This window comes from Larimichthys crocea, chromosome VIII (assembly GCF_000972845.2).
Source record: "Larimichthys crocea isolate SSNF chromosome VIII, L_crocea_2.0, whole genome shotgun sequence".
Lineage (NCBI taxonomy): Eukaryota > Metazoa > Chordata > Actinopteri > Sciaenidae > Larimichthys > Larimichthys crocea.
In genome coordinates this window covers 16,418,325-16,440,934 of record NC_040018.1, presented here as the reverse complement: position 1 = coordinate 16,440,934, position 22,610 = coordinate 16,418,325, and the positions used below count along the sequence as shown (strand labels likewise).

General features: G+C 42.4%; 1 protein-coding gene across 4 annotated transcripts in view; it reads left to right on the top strand.

Moving 5' to 3' along the window:
• elp4 (elongator acetyltransferase complex subunit 4) overlaps positions 1-22,610 on the top strand; it is a 50,056-nt gene that overhangs the window by 10,639 nt on the left and 16,807 nt on the right. For all 4 annotated transcript variants that reach the window (XM_027281686.1, XM_027281685.1, XM_027281687.1 and 1 more), the window contains exons 6-9: positions 1,014-1,098; positions 3,663-3,851; positions 7,596-7,704; positions 9,971-10,077. In XM_027281686.1, coding sequence (XP_027137487.1) covers positions 1,014-1,098; positions 3,663-3,851; positions 7,596-7,704; positions 9,971-10,077 — 490 coding nt within the window. The remainder of the gene's footprint in view (positions 1-1,013; positions 1,099-3,662; positions 3,852-7,595; positions 7,705-9,970; positions 10,078-22,610) is intronic.

The window sequence follows — 22,610 nt, the reverse complement described above, 5'->3', positions numbered from 1 at the left end:
TAGGGGTAGCTAAAACACAATGCCGTCCTACACAATGGCTGCCAACCAGAGGCAACCTCCTGCTCAACTACATGTCAAACCAACCCAGCCCCCTACCTCTGAGCAGGGGCATGGGCAGAGAGGCCAAGGAGGGTAGGTGTCCCTCTTTCACCAAACCAGCTCTATCATTAGCCCCAGCGGGGTCAGGAGGCACCATTGTTGGGCTGAATAACTGAAATAGAGTACATGGATATACTTGGCGCAAGTGCAATCAACATGAGTGTGTATTACTGTTCTTTATGCAGGGCTATTGGCGTGTGACCAATCTATGTGTATCAGCTTTTGTAGCCTGCAGGTCAAATTGACAAGTGACATAGCAGCCCACTGTGACTCATTACAGAGTGGTCATTACAATGGTGGAGCGTTCTTAAGTGGGGGGACCTGTGTAAAAAGATGGGGTTAACATTCCTATTGGCCATCCTGTGGGCACATGGTGAGCTCAGCAGTGATCCATCCCTTGACTTGTCCCTTGCTCCTATGGTACTATATGCCCTTTGTCAGTGGTGCACATCTTACCCCTGATTAAACACAAAAATGCTGCTCCTTGTTAATTTTAGATATCAGCCCATTAACCCCCCCCCACACCCACACACCCTCCTTCTCTTACTTATCATCTTTGTTGTCTGTATGTTTGTGCATATGCACGTCTCATCTGTCTGTCTGTCTGTCTCTGCACAATCAGTTCCTCGGGGAGCTGACAGAGAACCAGTCATGTTGTAATTTAATCAACCAAATAAATTAATTGGATCTCTTGATATGGATCATCTGTGTGCTTCAGTGGCTCCAGAAAAGCACAGTCAGGAGGAACATGCTGCAGTCATAGAGGATTAAGCCACTGCGGTGATAGGCTTGGCCCAGTTTTATCAAAATGGTTTCAATTACAGTTTACACATCTTAAGTAACCCTTTTGTGTTCTCTTTCTGGTTGTCTCCTCCACTATGTCCACTCTCTTCTCTGTCCTGTGCTCTTTTCAGTACCATGCTTGAGTCCTACTCTGCGTTGCTGAAGTCACTTCAGGAGGTCATACACAGGGAGGGCTTTGATGTAGCAGCCCCAATGGTAAGAAGAGTATGCGCTCGTTTCTTTCAACCTGAGATATTTGCCACATATGTTCTGCAGCTACAACTTTCTTGAAATTTGTTTCACCAAACAGCAATCATACTCAGTGTATATGTTTATGGAAGCAGTCAAAATAGCCGACAAAGCAGCTGAACAAGAAAAATTGTCCACCTCAGGCCACCAATCTTTGACCACTTCAGCTTGTTTGAGTTTGACTGTTTCCATATTTGTAGCAAAAGGCAGTCTAATTTGGTCGCACATATCAATTCCATTAATCAGATCTACAGACTATTATTACCTACTATTATTAGAACTATTATTCAACCTGTCTGTGTTTGTGGATTTGTTTGTGGTTTGGCACTTTGATTGGTAGGAAACCTTGCTGAAATGCAGTAAGGTATGCTGTAAGTTGCCTCTAGCAGTAATCAGCACAAAGGACAGGTGTGCATTCTACATTCCTACATTCACTGAATGTCATTAAAGGTGAACTCTTTGACTTGCTGGTGCTAATATTTTCAGGTTGCAAATGTCTGCTTGTTGTACCTTCATCAAACTATTTAAATTATTATGTTGCAGATATGCAGAGAATAAAAAAAAACCCATATCTCTGTGACCTATATCTCTTTTGTCACAGCCACCACTTTTCTCAAGTCTGTTAACCTCTCTTTCACCTGCTCGGGTTAGCCTCACCTGTGTGTCCCAGCTGTGTGTGTCTTACCTTTGACATACATGTTTTTAATAATCATCAGTCCTCCACAGAATGCCAGAAACATTGATGGCCCCATCTGCTGGGCCAAATCTAATCCTGTTAACTCTGTGATGTGCCTCTCTGTATTGTATGTATACTGTATATATACAGTAATAGTGTGTGTGCGTATGTTCTTTGTGTTCTGTCTTCCTTGTTCACCTACATTCTGTGACCCCTCTGCTCGTCACCTGGAGCCACCTCTCCCCCCTGTCACTCACACATAGGATTTACCTCCAGTACCCCCCACCCTCCCTCCCCGAGCGCTGTCACTCACACGCCAGATTAACTGCTGACATCATTAAAGCAGTGTGGCCGCCTGACATGCTGTTGGCACAGTCCAGGAATGCAGACCGGCACAGAGCGACATGGGCTCTGGCACAAGAATGCCCAGTATGGGTGATCAGTGTGTGTATGTTTATTTGTTAATCTGCCATCATGGACTGGTAACAAGATGCAGATTTATTATATTAACTGTGTTATGTACATAACAGATTAGAACAAGGGTTAATCTCCCTGAGCATATTGTTTGGAGTCTTTTGAGACAAGTGGGACCGAGGCGGCAGCAGGACTGTGAGTCTCCACAGAGACTGGCTGGTGATTAGGTTGTGGTCCCAGGCTGGCTGTAGCCTATATGGCTGGCCTCTGGTCCTTGGCTAGACTCTACTGGCACTGTTCCCTGATTTTTCTATAGGCTAAACTATAGGAGTTAAGTTTGGCCTCTCCTCTTGATGCCACAGCAACAGGCTTGTTACCACAGATCCCCCCCCTGCTGGGCTGCAGACATGGACCTGTGTAGGCAAAGCCAGATAAACAAAGAGAGGGGACATTTAATAATGACAAAGACACACACAGATCTCTAATACTTAATATATAAAGATACAGCATTGATGTTGAATGGTGTTAAGGAGGATGAATGTAGAGTCTAGTGTGAGAGTCCTCCTTTTGGGAAACTATGAGCCAACTGTGGAAAACTCCCAGAAACAATGGGGTTTATTTTTCTTAGATGCCTGTGATTCTGATCCAGATCCAAACGAAGCTTAGGTCATACTGTTGGGAGAGGAAGCGATGGGGAGCGGGGCGGAGGAGATAATAGAGGGGGAGGGATAAAAGAGAAGAGAGGTTGGGAGGAAAAAAAAAAAGGAAAAAAGTAACCAGATTTTAGGCCAGAGCTTTGTTAATCACTCTTGGCTCTCACCTCGGTAATCAGGAGCCATCCTGAAGAAACCCCAAATAAAAGGCAATTGTACCAAAGGTTAAAAACCCTCTCACAGTTTGGACAGGCTCCTTCATTCTTTCAGTTTCAGTGATATATATCCCACTACTGTTTGGCCACTTTTTCTCTGTCTTCATGAGAGTGGGTTGCTGTTGATCTCTTGTGGTAGTCTGTGTGTGTGGGGGGGGTCCAAGGGAAGGCACTCCACCCTTACCCAGGCCCCCTTGGCTGCAGAGCATCGCTGTTGTGCCAAGAATGTGCTGGGGTTTCTGGGTGGCGGCCATATTGGAAGCCTGTCTGACAGGTCCATTGTGCGTGTGTCAGATGGCCTCTGTGATTGGGCAGTTGTGTCCAGTCACGTTTGGGCACTGTTTTCCGATCGTCTGTGCTGGTGAGCAGACTGTTCAGTCGCTCTCTCCCAGAGTTTGGGAATACTACCCAAAGCACCTTTCCAAAATAACCCCAAAGCAGACATCATTATCCGCACTGTAAAAACTCAAAATGAAATCAAACTGTGTCACTGAAGTTTGTTTTTTACACAGTTTTAGTATTCCTGACTCTTTCTTATTTCTTAGTTTTTTTTTCTTTTTCTTCTTCTCATAGACAAAGTCACGCAACATCCTGCGAATTGGGCTCCACTCTCTTGGCTCAGCTCTGTGGGGCGATGACTTGTGTTGCCATGACAACCCTAAGAACGTCCATGCCCTCACTTCCTTTCTCTACGGACTGCGTGCTTTGCTAAGGTCATCGCTGTCTGTTGCAGTAGTTACTGTGCCTTCACACCTCATCCAGGTAAGACGACGTTTGACACATGAGAACAGTTAGGCACAGTTAATGTAACTTATATAATAAGCAATTACTTTATGATCTCATATATAACTGATAAATGCACTTTTTATTCTATTTTAATTAGTTGAGAGTCGTTATTATCAGTTTATTTTCTGAGATTTGTGGCAATTCAGGAATACCATGACATTCAAGTAATAACTGCTTTACTCTGCTCTTCACTTTGTCTTTCCTTCTCTGTTGTGTCCTAAACCAATTATCAACACATGCAGGGATGGATAATGTGCTAAACTTGAATTCAAGATAATAGATAATCAGGATTTTTTGAGCATGAGTTAATGCTTGGCCCATGTACTTTTGCTTTGTCTTGTTCATTAATGGGGTAGAAAGTTTGAAGTCTTTTGTATCGGGGCCTCATCTTGACCCTGTTCAGTCTCACCCTGGTATGACTCAGGCCTGCAAGGGGCCTCTTCCCCCACGCCTCACTCCCCCCAACAGACACAGTCAAGTGCACACTTCATTCAAAGGCCTCTAAATCTATGTTTGTTTGTTTGTGTTTTTAATTACTTGAAGCTGTACATGGTGTGAGTGTTTGTATGCATTTTATTCACTTACAAATATCTCTCCTTGTAGTTGTGTGTCTCTTGCTGTGTGTGTGTATGTGTGTTTGGGGGGGGGTTATAAGTCTGCGTGCAGGCGTCTGTGTACAGTCTGGCCTCTCAGTGTGAAGGTGGAGTCATCTGCTGAGGCATATGGCAAACCACAGCCCTCCCCCAGACAGTCGACCATAGAAGCAAACTCGCATCAAAAGCCATCTGAGACTTTCTTCCAAAGTGTTTCATCTCGCCTTCACCTCAAACACCCTACTTCCTCATTCAAAAGAGCATGGAAGCTACATTTTCTGTGACCCTTCATACAAAGATGTAGGTCGATGCTTAACTTTCAGAACAGCTGTGTTGTCACAACATGGTCTGGCTTGAAGCCTATATTGCTAGCGCACAGCGATCTTGGCCTAGTCAAAAAAGGTAGAGTGGCTAACTAGCAGATGTCAGCTGTGGTGGGAGCGGTCCCCATGTCCCTCTCTGGCCTGGCCTCCAAACCCTTAATCTGTCTCCTCCCCCTTCTCCACCCTGGGGAGTGAAGTGAATGAGCGGGGGAAGAAGAGGAGAGGGGGAAATTTTGGACTGAATCAGGTGTTGGGTGACGAAGCCAACATGGAGGTAATGAGAGGCTGTTAAGATGGGCATCAATGAAATGACCTTATGATTACTTTAGTCTCACTTGATGTTGTTGTCATATGAAAAGATTCTAATTGATCAGCGGAAGTCACCACCATGTTCATGCTCATTTTAAGAGTTGACACGTTAGCTTCTTTTTTGCTACCGCCTTTGCTTAGATAATTAGCTTAGTTAACAAAATGTGGCCTTCAGAAGACTGTCTAGACTAGTAGCAGTGGGTTAGCTGGCCGAGACCGCCCTGGACTCTATATCTATTATTGAGCAGCTTGGGAAGTTGAGCAACTCACTGAAAGCCTCCTCACAGCAGCCCGGTGCCACAGTCCATCTGAAACATTAATTAAGCTTGTCCTAGCTTGGTCCTCCTTCCTTCATACAGTCTCTTTCCCCCATGCCCCATCCCAACAAGTAAACACACGCAAACACAGAATACACACTATTCCCTAAATGCACCCATATACACCTCACCTGCTGCTCAGACTAAGTGTTGTCCTGACCTATGCAAATATTTACACTCAGGGTTTGGACTGGTCCTGGGTAGGCAGAATAGTATAGTACTTGAGTGGGGCTACAAAACCCTACAACCCTCTACAGAAATTAACCATCAATTATCAATTAATGTTTTCTTTAATTTTATTTCTTTTATTTAACTTTAGAGCTGCAACTAACAATTATATTGTTATATTAATTTCTGCAGATAGTTTTCTTAATTAATCAGTTAGTCTGTGAAATATTAAATGTAATTAATATTAAATTAAAATCAGCTGCTATTACTAGTGTTACTTAGTGGTTCAACTGTTGAGTACATTTCATGTGGGGATGTAAAATACAATACAATTAAAATCTGTAGTTTGAACATCTTTTGCTGCAACTGGGCAGGGAGCTTTGCCTTTAAAAATGGTTACATTGCAGATTTTGAAACAGGGCATGTAACCATATAATCATTATTGTACCTACAACTGTCATATCAGAAGTTCAATGAAAAACTATGCCATTGTTACCAGATTAAAACACATTTGTTTCCATTTCTAGCCTTGGAAGTGGTATGCATTTATTTTCTGTCATATATATATGACTGAAAATAAATGTGTACATATATATAGACTACACTCTCCCAAGACATAAAGTCCTCCCTGCCACCTTCATAGTGATGTATTGAATTGTTTTCAGTCTGATTCTGTACACACGCAATAAGTCATGCACTGAGCCATACATCTGAGCCAATCAACTGTGATAAAATTGGGGTTCATCAGTGACTGTGGTTTAAGGTGTGGTAAGATACTGCAGGATGGGATGAACGTCATTCAGTGATAGTCAGCTGATTCTCAGGGTGTTCATGGGATTTGCACTGATGAAATCTGAGAAAACAATACCAGCACAGACTTTCATCACAGAACTGTTGTGACTCTTTTGAGCCACTTATCAATTATAAATAGGACTTTTAAAAGATGTGCAGTTCCCTGATCACCTCCTTAAACTCAAGGAGCTGTGGAGCACATGCACATGTCTTACTGGCATCATTCTGCCCTGTGTGTGGACACTCTGGATCCCTAAGTAAGCACAGGAAACATATTATGGCCCAGACAAAAGCACAGATAAAGTAGCCTAAGCTAACCCTCTCACCTGCATAGACACAATTTGCCATACTGTAGCATTAGTGTTTTGAATAATTTGTTGTAGCCAAACTCTTACACTGACTTTAATTGCTGCATTAGTGTGGCCTCACATAGCCTTAAAGTGCTGGTGGCCCTGACTTGTGGGATATGCATACTTTAAAAGTAGGACAAAAATGAAAAGAAGGAAGAAAGAGTGGGGAAAAGACATGAAGGCATGAAAACTGCATTAGGCGGTGGCAGCCAACACAGAGAGAAGGATGTGAATGATTCAAGAGGCAAAAGGATTAATAATGCAAGACTCCCTCTTTCCCTCCATCCCAATGTCCCTCTCTCTCCACCCTCTCCACTCTCTGTACCTTCTTCCTCCCCCCCTTTTGTATATTTCTCCTTCGTTCTTTCTATCTACTGTATTCACTCCCAATTCTGTCCACTTTGTATTCAAGTCACTGACCTAACCAGTAGGGGGAGCTCTCCCCATCAAGCCTCTGCTGCTGCTGTTTCCCCTCCACCCCTGCTGAGTGTGAGTTTGAGTGTGTGCATTAATTGTGAGCCTTTTTATTCAAATTGTTGCTTGATGAAGTAAAATAATACCAGTGGGTTGCCGCTAACTTTTCCCATGCCACTTTTGTAGATGTATGCCTGATGTAAGGTGGATGTCCATTTGCCTGCCCCGACAACACCTGTAACCCCTGTCAGTGCTCTTTCCCCTCTATATCTCATCACCCTCACCTAAGCCATGGGCAGAAATGACCTGGCCACGGGAAATGATGACCTAATTTAATTGCAACACTGATGGCCCGTCAGGAGGCTTTTAATTACCTGCTCATGTTTCTCTCTGTCTCCTCTCTCTCCCTCTCACTCCCCCTCTCTCCCTCTCTCTCACTCTCTTGGTCCTACAGGACAGAGCTCTAATGGGCAGCATAACCAGGCTATGTGACAATGCCATAGCCCTGGAATCATTCAAAGGCTCAGAGAGAGAGACCAACCCTCTCTACAAAGATTACCATGGTAAGAACAAACGCACACACACACACACACACACACACTCGCTTATCTTTCTGTCTCTTTTCCAACAAATACATGCACATACACAGAGGCAGTGCATTAAGGCTGGGGCTGTGCTGTGGATGGAGGCAGGGCAGCCCCCTTGCAGGCCAGGCTGTCAGTGCGCGTTAGTGTGCTGCTGCTCAATCAGACGTGCTCCTCAGTAGACAGGCCGGGGGGGATTCAGCTGCCACGCTGTACCCCCTCTCCCTCGCACCCTCACCCCCTCCATCCCTGCTACCCCCCCTCCCCTCCAGCAGAGCCTCTCTCCCTCTCCATCTCGCCTCGCCCCCTCTCCATCCCCTGTCCCATACCCCTGAGGCTTTGGAGCAGAGCAGACCAACACTGGGGAATCGATATTCTCACCATCACTCTCTCTTCCTCTCTGCCTCTATCTCTCTATCCCTCGCTCAATGTCTCCATGGCCAGCATGCACTGCTAATAAATGGAGGGCAAGGCTTTCAGAGGGGGGAAGAGGACACCAGTAAGGGACGGTTGGGGAGACAGAAACGGAGAAAGAGGAGGAGGGTGTGCAACATAGTTTGTCCCTGCTCTCCTGGTCCTCAGCATCACTTTTTCTTTATGGTTTTACCATTCCCTCTTTCTCCCGTTCGCTTCCTTATTTTCTATCGCTCTATCACACTCTTCACACATAAAGGTCAGTTTAAGCGAGTGGAGTATTTTTAGCCTTACCTTTCGAACTCTCCCACTCACTCTTGCGCTTTTCCTCTCATTCCTCCCCTCCCTCCCCTCCTTGGGTTAGACAGCCCTGGTTGTGACAGATGTAGGGATGAGGGGTAAAAACATTCAATGGCAGATTTTGGTTTCATCCAACAGCATGTTTTATTTAAATAACGTATTCCATAGCAATCACATTCCCCTGCATTGTAAAGGCAGGTGGATTGTAAACTCAGTCAAAATGAGTGTTGGAGTTTATCATTAAAATAATTTTGTCTTCCAAAAATGTTTGGAATTTGCACTTAATATTGTTTGAATTTCTTGTTCAAGAACATATTTGCATTTGTGTTTAACCAGCCAGCGAAATTCTGGTTGGGTTATGAAATACATTTATGTGCATGATTGTTTTGATGTGTGTTCATGAGTGCAAACGCATCTGGTACAAGTGTGAGAGTGCGTGCGGATGCGCGTGCGTGCATGTTTGCGGCAGCAGTTCAGGTCTGCTCAAAGCATGCTGGGAAGCCTGTCACTGCAAATCAGGCAAGGGGAAATCACCCAAGTGCACAGAGGAGAGAACCCACCATCCCCCACTTTCTCTGTCTGTCTCCCTTTCTCCATTACTCCCTCCATCTCTTCTTTTCTCTCTCACGCTCATTTATACCACCCCACTCCTACAGTACTTTTTACAGTTTTTGAAAACATAACTTTATTGTGACAGAAAATAATATATGATGAGTAAAAAAAAATGCTCAAAGCTTCCTCCTGTCATTTTCAGGAATTCTGAGCGTGTATGTTTGTGTTCTGTCCTTCATTATTCTTTTGTGTCCTCTAATTGTAAAAATCTCTTTACAGTACACCGATGCTTTAGCCTGTAGGGAAAAAAGAAGAGAGTAGGAATGTCACTATAGAAATGTTTATAGTTTGTTTGGTAGTTTTGTCTGAACTAACAGTGATACGTTTTATTTCGCTGCAATAACACCATATTTCTCATTTCTGCCAGTGGAGTTTTACTGTTGTAACCATGATGCTTAGTACACATGTAGATGTCTAACATACATACATACATACATACAACATTAATTAAATAAAGAAAAATTGAACAGTTTCAAAAACTTTAGGTGGACCCCTGAAGGTGTCATGCCTGTTTCAAGTGAAAACAAGTTAAGGTTAGGTTAGATAGTACAAAATTGGGGTATTATTTTTTTCAGTTATTATTATTTTTTTTTTTAGCAGTTGCCCGATTTAAATAGAGATTGCAGTGTAAAACAAAAGGGGACATACATGTGCAAGTGTATGTAACAAACGAAATCAGTGCACCCCTAGAAATGAGCAATTTTCCTTCAAAATAAGTGTACTGAGTAATAATGTTGGTTGAATTCTTGGGGAAGTGAAGTAATTTATTGTGAATCTTGTATGTGTGATTTAGACAGAGGAAAAAAATTACTTTTAAGACGTGATTCTCTATAATTTGCACTATTTGAAGTTCACACATGGAGCGTGGACTGGAATATGTCACTTTTCTTTTTCAATCTACTCTTGCTGTCATTCACAGGCCTTCTGCACGTACGCCAAGTTCCTCACCTGAACTGTCTGGCAAGTAAACTTCCTGATCACAAGGACCTGGCCTTCAAGCTAAAGAGAAAACAGTTCAGTATTGAGGTATGTTGTCAAGGTTACTCAGCATACCAAGGGTTTCTTCATGAACAAAACAGTGTTTCCACACTCTCTCAGTCAGATTTTTTTATTTTATTTTGTTTCTCCAATTTTATTCTATAAAATAATTTTATTTTATACTCTAATGTGTTTTCATAAGTTGTCATTTAAACATTAACGAGCTGACAAGAGCTGAATTTATAGACAAAGTAATCTATGAAGAAAGCCATTGTGTGCTCTATCATTCAGCACAGATGATAAAGAGGAGTAGTATCTCACGTTTGTTCTGCCAGCCTGTCTTTACTTTTGTCTGTTATTGGGTGTCAAAATCAAAGGTGAAGCTATTGATTATACACTGTTGTTGCCACACTTACTCCAGTGCTATGTCAAGAGGCAGCAGAGTGAGAAAAATGTCTGTCTATATTCATGAATATGCAGTAACTTGAAACATTGGTATTTTAATTTTGATATACTAAAGGAGTATGAATTAATCACAGACATGATAGTGATGCAGAGACACGTCCCACAACCATCCATGATTGAGCAAAACAGGGTTGCACTGTCAAAAACATTTTAAGCCCCAATAGCTCTCAAGGGAACAAGATACGTACAGGAGGTGCTGCTTGCTTTATCTGGCAGGTCTCTATTCTTTCACTCCCCAGCTGGCAACAGCTGTGACCTGGGGGCAACAGACAGCAGTTCTACCTTACACTGTAGTCTATAAGTGTGATCAGTAGCATTTTGTGGTGGTGGGCTAACAGCTACTTTTTACAGATGCAGGATGAGAAAATTGCACGATTTTGATAATATATCGCTTCAACAATAATAATAAATATTTTAGAGCATAGGATCTATCAATATCTATAGCATAACTACAAGACACTGCCGGACAAAGTAAATTGAGGCAGTGTCATGGTCATTCAAACACTGCTGGCACGCTGAAGGATAGCAATAGGAGAAGAAGAGGAGTGGCATTTGGCGCGAACCCATGTTTAAACCGAATGCAGTAGGGCGGAGTGCAGAAGAGGACTGGAGGAAGAGGGAGGCATGGATTAAAAATAGGATTAAACAGTTCAGCTGCAGTGAGTTTTGCCTCAAGCCTTCAATTCAGCATTACATCGAGCCATGACCATAAGAAAAGTGACCTAATGTAATCAGATTACAAATATATACTATGCTATGAGAACAAAATAAAACAAAAATTCTTTCATTCATCATTTCAAAGCTCACTTGAAGAGAAAGGAGTCATGGCGGTTCTTCTTTTGGGAAATCTTTTCAATGACTTTTGTTGTTAAAATCCTGATACTGCTCAATCAGCTCATTTTCAGTTAAGTACATGATTGGCACATCAAGTTGTTGCTGTCCCATGGTGCTGCAAGTCTTTATTCTGTTCAGAGAAGAGAAACTCCTTTCTGGTTCATATGTTATCACATGCAAGGGCTGCTACAACTGACCAACCAATTTACCAGTCCTGTGTGAATGAATTAGCTGATGTTATCAACCCAAGACAGTGCTAGGCAAATTTGCCAATATTAAAAGCGAGCTTGTGTCAACCAACTAAAACCACAATGTCATAATATATATTTTTCTCTTTTTTTCAAGCTTTATTTTTGATAGAGACAACTGAAGAGCGACAGGAATGTGGGGAGAGAGAGATGGGGAATGACATGCAGCAAAGGGCCACAGGTCAGATTCAAACCCTGGGCCGCTGCGGCAAGGCTTTGTATATGGGATGGATGCTCTACCAACTGAGCTAATCGACAGCCCGTCATAATATATTGAACATGCTTTGCAGTAACGTTAGCTTTGACTTTGATGTGGGTCCAGTCGTTTGTTGACCTGAACAGACTTAATTTCTAAGCTCACATTAGCTAGTGTTGCACACAGATTTAGGGAAGCGGAGAGAGAAGGCACCCTGGAGCGTCATCACATCCTTCGGATTTTCTTGGAAAATTTTTCCTTTACATAGAAATCAGTCAACAGGCAATCCACAAAGTTGTGGAAAGGCTCGTTTTTTAAGTTGTGTTTCAACCTGTTTGCAAATTAGTAATGAAAAGTGATTTATACATAAAATTTGTAGAACTCTTCAGGAACTTAAATATAGCACCTTTAATTACCACTGAAACTGCGTTTTGTTCGGCTGCCAGCAGGTTGGGCTTTGCTCACTTTGCCTTAATGCCCTATCGCCTTCTTTAGTGTGATAGCCAAAGGGCTTTGTCACATTCTCTGAGACACATTGGATTGAGGTCTGAGGGCAGAAAAACACAACAAATGTTTTCCTTTACATAGGGTGGTTACAAGTCTTCAATGCATCATATCTTAAATTGATTAACGTGGCCATTTTGAGCCTGTATGGAGTATAGGGCATATACACAGCACAGGACTGTATGGCCTTCCCCTTTCTTCTTTAATTTTGATTTATGATTTGTCATCCTCTTTCTCTTCCTGTCCGAGATGTATCCATTTTGCATGTGTGACATCATCACTCTCACTCAGAGCAATCAATCTGTCACTGAACTACCACTCTAGAGACAAATTAAGGGGCCCTCCTCTTAGCTCAGGCTCATGATTGGTCCTCATTACATTATCATTACCTTATCACACCCTCTGGTCCTTGGCTCTCAGTGAGTCCTATTGTCTCAGGCAGGAGGTGAGGGGGGGGAGAGGAATGCCCACCCCACCCCCCAAACCTTCTCCACATCCTACGGTCAACCCCTTCTCATTTTCTGCCAGCCTTCACCATCCTTCTAACCCTTTCTCATGTCTGCATTGGCCTGCTCCCCCTCCTTTCTCTGACCCCCTGAATAGGCCACTCTAGTATAGATTTATAAGGTTCGTAAAAGTCAAGGTGGGTATCCTCAGTGGTCTTTTAATTAGGCCTCTGTATTGGTCAGGCCAGGGGGCCGAGGCCTTGAGCATCTCTTTAGCTCTGTGGGGCCTGGATACTGTGTCATATATCCCAGCAGTACATTGTAAAGATCGAGCTTTGTCTGCCTTCCTTGTTTAAGTAGCTTTATTGGAGTTTCTTGTTGAATGGTCACCATACTCTTGTATTGCCCTCACACACAAAGCATTAAAAGAAAATCAGAGTGATATCCACGTAGGACTTTTCAAAATTAAAAAATGGCTGCAATTGCTGACGCAAGGGACCTACTTATTATGAAATGTCAGTCACAATCCTTGGCCATAAGACCTTGCTATGTGTCAGGGAATTTCCCAGAGCATCACCAGTCATGCATCAAATCAATCAAAACAGATTAGTTATTGTTATCCACTATTACGTTCTCATTTTGTGTTCCCTGGCACTGTGATAAGCTGTCATTAACATCACTTTAGATGGAGATGTCACAAAGGTATGAGTGCATGTTGGCTCTGCGTCCCTTGTTGCAGAGGCAGCGGTTCATATCCGTATACCTGTGCATACATTTTCATGCAGGACTACTATTGCTCTGACTACGTGGCTCATCATACACTGTGTTTAAACCTGTTGGACCACTGACTCAGTGGGCCACTGATTGACACATGAGATGATGATTGGATTCTAAGCTCAGTGTCTGAAGTGTGACAGCTCACACCATCCCTGCTAATCACCTCATTTACTCAACCTACAGGACTCTTCTGCCTGGGGCCATATAATACAACATTCTCTTACTGAGTTTTTTTTTCCTGCAGAGTTCACAGTCTTTCTTCTTGCATACATCCGTCATGGCACCTCTCCATCTGCAATGCCCTCCTTTAACCTTCTGACTGCCTGTCCATATTTTGAATGCAGCAAATATATCCTTAATCTGTGTTTCATCTATCTGGATTAATTTGTCATATGGTGTGGGTGAATGACAGATGATTGACAGCGCTGGCTTCTCAACAGTTGAGTCAGCCAGCTACATGCCAACTGTGCACGTCATGCTGGTAACTAATTTATTAACTGCTGTTTGACTCATGTTCTATCACCTAGCACCTGAGGAACACGGAAAAGCATTTGTGTACCAGCACACAGTACATATCCAGGTATGGTCAATGAATTCAGCCTAGTGTATTTAGCTATTTGTAATCATTGATTTTTCTAAATTTGATTTGTTTTAGTTCATTTATTCCCAATCCTACACTCTAGCAGCATCATCAAGGTTCTGTTGTTTTGGTGATAAGGTTACCACAGTAACAGTTGGCGTCTCAGAGAGTTCAAACTGCGGTTGATGAGCAGTTATTAGCCATGACGCCTGAAGCCAGAATTAACCCATGGCCCTGTTTGAGCAGGTAGGGGAGTGTTAGGTGTTTAGACAAGATTAACACATACTGATAGACGCATACACACAAACATTGCTAACTCCCACACAGAGAGATATTGCCGTTTGTGCTGCGGCACAAGCACATATTTGAGAGACACACGCATGCACACATGTGGCACGCAACGTGTGTGAGAATTTTCTCACTTACTCTTATTAAGCCGACACAGGCTTCTGTCACTAGTTTCACAATGCAAGATGCTTTAAGGATGAAGCTCTGAAGAATGCAGATGGTACGCAATTACATTCTCCTTACCTTTGTTTGACCCTTTAAACTGACAGGAAATGTGCCTGTGGGGTACTGGGGTGCCAGCTACAGGTCACAGGGTCAAATACAGTATAAGACAGGGATTTGTGTCAAATTAGTCTTCTCTTAGAGAGGCTATTTGGAGGTGTCTGTCGCACTGACTAGCTTGGATGGCTGCATAATCTGTACACATGCAGTGGCTTTAAGGAAAAAAATCTTATCTTGAGAATTTTTCTTTTTTTTTTCAGAAGCTTTATCTTAATGATTTTTTATTTTTGGTGTCATTTTAAAATCTGCATTGGTGAGACTCAGTAAAAGAAATATGGGAGAGTGAAGGATGAGGTCAGATTATGCCACATTGACTAGTGTAGGGATTATTGTAATTCACAGTTTCTAACTTGTAAATTCAATTCAGCCAACATCCAAGTCCAAATTAAAAATGGAGAAACTGAGATTTTTCTCAATGCTGAATATGGCCGTGGTCAAACTGCCCTCTCGTTTATCTTCAACCAACTAAGGCAAAGGGCAAATCGCACGGTTGACTGGTGATAAAGTTGAAAAAAGTCTGATTAAAAAGTTGAAACAGGCTTAACAGGCTTGTGAAATGAGCACTGTATTTCTACTGTTTGTGCCATAATCGCCACAGTGAAAGACAAAATAATTGCCATTTTGACATTGCCAGTGTGAGTTGTTAAAACCTGCAATGTTTTGGCAACTGATATGCCTTTAAACCCATGGATCATTTACTCAAACTGGATGTCCTGGATTGTATTTCATCATACCTGATACAACACCCCACCAATGCAGCCTCTGGGCTGTTTTAAGGCATGCTGTTTTCAGCCTGAACACCCACAAATAAGTTCCAAAAAAAGTAAACAAACATGGACGCCTCATGTCAAAGTCCTGTGTTAAAAGTAATTAAACATAAATTTTGATTGCCATATTGACTGTGCACTTTATTATTAACCTTTACATGGCCAGTTGCAATCATGCAAACATCTTGAGTTGTCCAATGACTTTCCATCCCATAAGACATGAACTTTGTACAAGCAAAGAGAGGGAGCAGCATGATGATGATGTTGAGTAGAAGAAGAGTGAAAGAACTGAAAGAAGCCGAACTGAAAGAGTCCGAGGGAGGTGTGTAGAGTAGGTTAATGTTTCTTGGCATGTCCTCAAAATGTCTTTAAGACAACGCCTGTGTCTGCCCCCTGTTGAAGCCTGTGGGTGCCGAGGGAAGGGTGTTAATGGACCTATGTGAGGAACAGAGCGAAAGCTTGGAGAGGAGGGGGGAGGCATAAGCGGAGAGAAGCAGTTAAGTGATTCTCAGGTCAGGTCTAATTAAAATGAGGGCTTTTCCTCAGAGGCACCAAACCGTCTTATTGAGAGAGAAATAAAAAGAGAGGGAAAGAAAGAATTGTAGAATGCAAAATGAGTTAGACAGAGACCCAGTCCTTGGGGCTTGTTTGTGTATTTGTTTATATGTTTGTTTGTATTCCATGCCTGATCGTATATCTGCTTCCTCATGTCTTAAATAATGCTTGGTACTAAAGATCAGAGAACAGCCAATGTTGAAAAGAACTCGTATGGAGAAAGAACTGGGTCATTTAATATTTACTTCCATTAGTGGATCACAATGACTATTTGCAGACTGTGAGTAAACTGAATACAATATAATAGGCTTATTGGATGTCCTGAACCTATTAGGAGGATGAAAAATCCTTACATTCACTATACATCTGCCTGTGATTCCTACACCTGCCTTGGGGATTACGATCAGATGGGAATGGACCTTTTGGAATAATATTCCAGTTGAATAATTTATACTTCCTCCCTTGGTGTACACCAGACTCTGCCGCATTTTGGAATGAGGCGGGCTTATGGTTTGAGCGTGTATGAGACAGAGAGAGGGAGAGAGCCCACTGCAGGCCAGTCTGTGGCACGCGATCGGACCCCTCAGCCGAACAATATTCACAACATGCATCAGATTTGCATCTATTATTTAACAGGGATTTTATCTATTCTGCAAATGTGCAAGTGTTTGAAAAGGTTCAGCTTGTAAGGTCTCTGTGCTGAGTCTCGAGTGTGTGTGGGGGTGCAGACATGTGCATGTCTTTTGGATTTGTTTGTTGACTTCATGAATACTGATCTTTGATAAATCTATTGTTTGAGAATCCTGAAACCAAATCTCCAAAGAGACAAAGAATCCATTGAGTTTTATGGCTGGAAGTGCAGATTTGGCCCCCTGCAGTGACTTGGTGATCTGAAGTCAAGTCAAGGCATGGAGGATGTGCTTGTCCTGACAAGGTCAAGGTTAAGAAATTCATTAGGCACACTGGCTAAAACACTGCCCAATAAGTGTTGTTTTATTGTCAAACGCCTAGGGAGAAAAAGTAGTAGCAGTTGTGCTTTCCGTAGTTGGGTCAAAGCTCAGTAAGAGAATATCTGGGACTTTTCCAAAGGTGCTGCTCTATACTATACTAACACAATGCCGAAACATTTCTTGCAAACAGGCAGTATTAAAGGAAAACAAAACAGGGCATATGTATTCCTCCTGCCAGACTGAGTAAGAGTGTGGTCTGCCTGAACTCGCCCTGGAAGTGAAGCTGTTTCATCAGTGAGCAGTGAACCCTTAACATAGTCCATGCACCACTCAGCCCCCATCAGACTAGACTGGCCACATTGGACTCAGACCTGATTAAAGTAGCCTTACTTGTCTTCAGCTCCCATTAGAGAAAGAAAGGAAAAGAGGCTGTAACTTACATGCCACCCTACATCCACAGGGTCTTGTGGTACTGTAGGGTATTTGTAAGTGTGTTCAGAGAGGGCTCGCCATTAGCATAATGGTAGTGACTGGGGAGCCATAGGCCCCCTGGTGCCAATGAACTCGGTCTTCACTGTATCTTGGCTTCTGAATCATTTTATTGTTACATCCTAAGCTTTAGAAAATAGTGCCTAATTTTGCCCTAGGTCCTACTCTAAGTCTTATTTATCCTGTGCAAAACCTCTAATGTTTTTCCTCAGTCAAGCATAGTTCACCATTTATTTTTAATCCTTGGGTGTGTAAACCTAATACTTGGACTTTGTTGTTGAGACTAATAAACTAATAACACAGGATCCAGTAATAAAATGAAGTTTATCTAACAAATGTTTCATTTCATTCTTAGTCATTATATTTGCCCTCCTGCATGTGATTTAAAAAAGCTACATGTTGGTATCTACACTCGTGTTAAATTATCCAGTCCTCTGTCAGCGTCATTGTTATTGAGACTTGACTAAATACAAACCTGTTTTAGTTGGTGTAATTCTAAACCAGCCAAACTGAAATGGTCCCCTCACTGCTGTTGATCCACAGTGAAACTTAAAATTGCCATCATGGGCACAAACAGCTCCGTGGCCGGAGTGGTTCAAAGGTGGAATGTTGATCCGGAGCAGGAGCATCAAACTCAGGAAGGCTCTCTGCTTGGGTCCTAAAAATAACTTTCCCACACTCTCACCGCTCAGTGTCCTGATGGGGTCAGGAGGAGGAGTGTGTGTGTATGCATTTCTCTGTGTGTCTGCCCAGTGTTTATGTGTATTGTGATGCTTGTAGGGTGAACACATTTGAGAATGCAGATAATGTGTCTGATGGCATGCAGTCCACACAAATGTTCAGGTTGTTTTACTAAACATTTGTTTTCTAAAACTATTAGGTCTCTTCCTCTCCATCTTTAATAGTATGGAAGACAACAAAATTGTGCATTTTTACCATCATATTACGTAAAGAGTGGTCACATCATTTTATATTAATATGAACTGGATACTATACTCTGTTTAAGGAGGGTAAGACCCAGTTCTTCTCATCTGCCACTTTTGAGATCAGTCAGCTGAAATCATAAATGTAAAGATTTGTTATCAACATTTGCATTGTGTGTTTGGTTATATTGACATACACTTGTTGGAGGCAACAGGAAGCTGCATCCGTGGAGGTTGACAGTTAAAATGTCTTTTAACAGTTAGTTTTTCAAAGACAAGTGACCAGTTTTTCACAACATGAGACTTGTTTCCATGAAAGGTCTCTCCACAGGAGGAGACAGTGTCACTTTGAGGAGTCAATCATTTCTCGACTCCTCAACAGAATATGTGTGCTTACTTCATTCATTTGTTTGCGTCACAAAAAAGTAGGCTTAAAGTTGCTAGAACACTAGCCTTTTTCTAAATGCTTTCTCTGTCAGCTGTCCCTCAATGAGTCTTGACGAAAACAAATTGTGTCTCTTGATCCTGTGTCTTTCTCTTTATCACTAAGCACACCATAAAGGCATTTGTTTCAGCTAATCACGGGAGCTACTTAACCCCTGCTACTGTGAATATGGTTGTATTTAAAAAGGATTCACCTAACAGTCAACACAGAGTTATTTAAAGTGGTGTTGGCCATTGAGAGAAGTTGGCTGGCTGCTGAATGTAGTAGCAGTGCTCATGAATTTTATGAGGGCAAGTGTCCCTGTCCTTCAGAGTTCACAGGTGGCTATTGAAAGGCCCAGGCCAGATGATGGAGGATAGTTAGGACACATATAGAGCCCTGAATAGACTTTAATTACACCCAGCAGATGAGTCAGAGGGCCATTCGAAGGACAAGACTGCACTTCAAAAGGCAAGTTAGAGGGCAAGGTGATGGCACCTTATCGAAAAATTTTGCGACCCCCATCCATGAATGTGCTTGTGTGAGTCAGTGGTCTTGTGTTTATGTAGAAAAAATATAACGGTTTTCTTTGTGCATTCGCCAATGTGTGTGTGTGTGTGTGTGTATGTGTTTTCTACCTAACACACATACGTGAATGTGTGAAGGTGGGGGGAGGCACCGGGTGGGAGAATACTCCAGTGTGTGGCTTAACTAAACTTTCCTTTTGTCCCCAACAATGATGAGTGATGATGAGTGACAGGGGTGTTAGGAGTGGGATCTGGGGAACAGAATGCGCCTAAGCAGTGCTCTCCCAAACTCACACAAAAGGCAGCAAAAGGTCAAATCTGAGGCAAGGTTCTTATCCACTGGCATATAATATTGTCCCATGTCATGCGTTACATAATTCACTAAAACGTCTTTATGTGTCTTTGCTGTGCTCAAGCCGCCATGCCAGTATTATTTTTTTCTTAAGTTTCACTGCCATCTTGGACATAGTTTTGAAAAATACTTTTTTGAAGTGTACATATTCTGGCACTTATTATTATTATTATTGATTATGAGTCATCTGCTGATTATCGAAAGCATTTCTGCTCCGAGTCTTATCCCAATGAGCCACTCAAATATGCTCTTTCTTCTTTTTATTAATCCAACTAAACTGCATATCAGTATATTCCTTCACGCTGAAGCATGTAAGAAAACATGCACAGTTGTTCTTTTGTTACTCAAAATCCATACATTCTGCTTACACAGCCCAACAACACACAGGAACTCCTCCCATTACCCCCACACACATTATGCCCAAACGCTAGCTGGGGATGAGGAGGACTTGCGTGCAAGTGTTTCCCAGGAGGCAGTTGTAGACTGAGGGTTCTGAGGCCCGGGGATGGCTCTAGATGGCGGTTAGCGAGGAACCAGTATTTTCTTTTTTTTTTCTTTTTTCTTTTTGCCCGCTCTCCTCCTACCCCTCCCCCTTTCTGAGCTCAGGCAGTGATCGTAATGGGGGGTGACAGCTCACCTCTCCCTAGCGTGCCTACGGTCCTCTGAGCGTTAGACCCCTCCCCATGTCACCCCACCGCCAACCCCCCCAAGTCCCGGAAGACCACAAAGGTTACTCCATATGTTAGTCTGAAGATTCTTATGAATCTTTTTTTTTTTTTTCCTCAGACAAGTATATTTTCTGTCAGGAAAGATTTCTTTGAATCAAATGAAATCAGGTATATTTCAGCTCGATCCCCTCATCATAAATATATTTGGCCATTATGGAGTCTTTTTTGCTCTGTCATTCCCTGCCTCCTTTTCTTCTATGTGAGTTGCAATTCATTGGTGTGAAAAGATCCAGGGCCTGGAGTTTCACATCTTTTAAAGGCTTCATGTTTGGAGAGGGAAATGATCTGATGGCTGACCTAATGTTGTACGCTCACTTACACAGACTGTTGTTGTTGTAGTTGTAGTATGGGGACGTCATGTATGCTTTCGCCATCACCCTTTTATGTGCCTGTATGAGCAAGTTTACCATGCATTTAATCCTGACAGTGCATTATAACATTAGTTTTGTTTTAATTCTTTAATTCCTGTTTCATTACTGTATTTGAGGAAACAGCAAGGCAAACATACACTTTGCCTTAATTGCTAGATTCAAAAAGTTTGAAGAAAATCAGGAGTTTGTTCACTCAAAGATATGGTAGAAATATTCTTTTTATGTCTCTGTTGCAAAGTTTTATTGAGTGATGGCTCTCATAGGACCTGTAAGTTAACAGGCTCCTTTGATGCATGTCCTTAAAAGCACTACTCAGCAGTTTTCGTTTGAGCTTTCTGCATCGACAGACATCTTACAAGAAAACAGGAGATGTAATGGACAAAATTATAATTAAATCAGTACAGTGAATCGTCCACACCTCTCAATAGATAATACATCTTGGGGTTTGTGTGTGTGTCTTTGAATGTAAAAGTGCAAGTCTCGAACCAGCTAGTGAAACTGAGTAGTGTGTGTATTGAGAGGAGGGTTTGCGTGCTTAGATGGCCGAGGAATAGCACACAAAAGCATGTGTAGTGGTGAATATTAGAGTAGGTAGAGTGTGAGTAAGGTCACTCTGTACAGACAGAAGTGCTTTCCCATCTCAAACTCACTTGTTCTCCCTTTCACTCTTTTCTTTTGTCAGAGTTTGCCTCCCTCTACTCCTCTTTTTTTAATCATAGTGAGCTTTTTAAGAGTGTTGCTCTCTCTACATCCAGAGCCCTTATCCCAACTTAACAGCCTTCACGTTCACCCTTTTCACCTCATTTGCTGCTAGTCAGTTTGGCATCTTGTAAGCTGGTGCCTGTTCTGAGATGTTGTACTCAACATTCAAGCTAAACTCAATTGCTGAACCTCATTTGTCCCCCCCCCCCCTCAGATAGGCAATCTCATTTGGGTGGTCGGAGACACAGCAGCACTGCTGTGGGAATCAATCTGCAACGTTAGAATATGTGAGATAAGTGCCTAACACCCTGCAGGCTAAAGTGAAATCCCAGCCATGCTTCACATATCACCCCATGTCATATTTGGAGACACATTTGGCATCTACTCTGGACACGCAACATTTTTCAGAGTCCCTTTCTTTTTCTTTTTGGAGCCACACAAGCTTTCTACCTTTTCTCAATGCAGTGTACAAGTGAATCACCACTTCTGGCCTTAATGGCAGCCTACATATCAGAGAAGAGGCACTGGCCTGGTGTAATCTGACTTGTCTTAATTACAGGCAGTATCCAGTAATAGGCTGCTTCCATAGATATCAGCCATTAGAACAGTGTCTCTGACGGGAGAGGCCTGATTGGCTACGAGGTAGGTGATAAAGAAGCCATGCCTCATTTACCTCCAATTTTTTGTTCACACATCCCTGTATTAAAGTCAAGCGTGAAGATGGCAAAGGACTGTGTTAAACTGATTTATGTGCTCTCCTATGTGGTGGTAGCTAATCTGCTGCTCCTGATTGCATTGTCAGCAATCAGTGCTGCTCTACCAGTAATTTATTGCACTGGAAGGAAGTTGTTTCAGCAAAGTTTCAATGCTGAAGTTTTCATTAAATGTTGTCTTTTTCTGGACTTATTAAAAATGATACCAGTGGGGCATTGTTCTCAGCTTATAAAAGAAGCATGCCCAGGCTTTAGGCTTGTGTGTGGTTTCACTTCCAAAACCTCAAACCAGCAGCTCTTGTCTACTAATGGAATTAAACCACAAGAAGGGTCCTCTAAAGTTTTACAAACTTGAACAAGAAGTTCCTTGAGCAGACTTTTACTGTTTCCTCTCAACTATCTGCACTGTCTGCCTTTTTTTTCTTCTCTCCTCGCAAGTAGACACACGCCCTCGACCGAC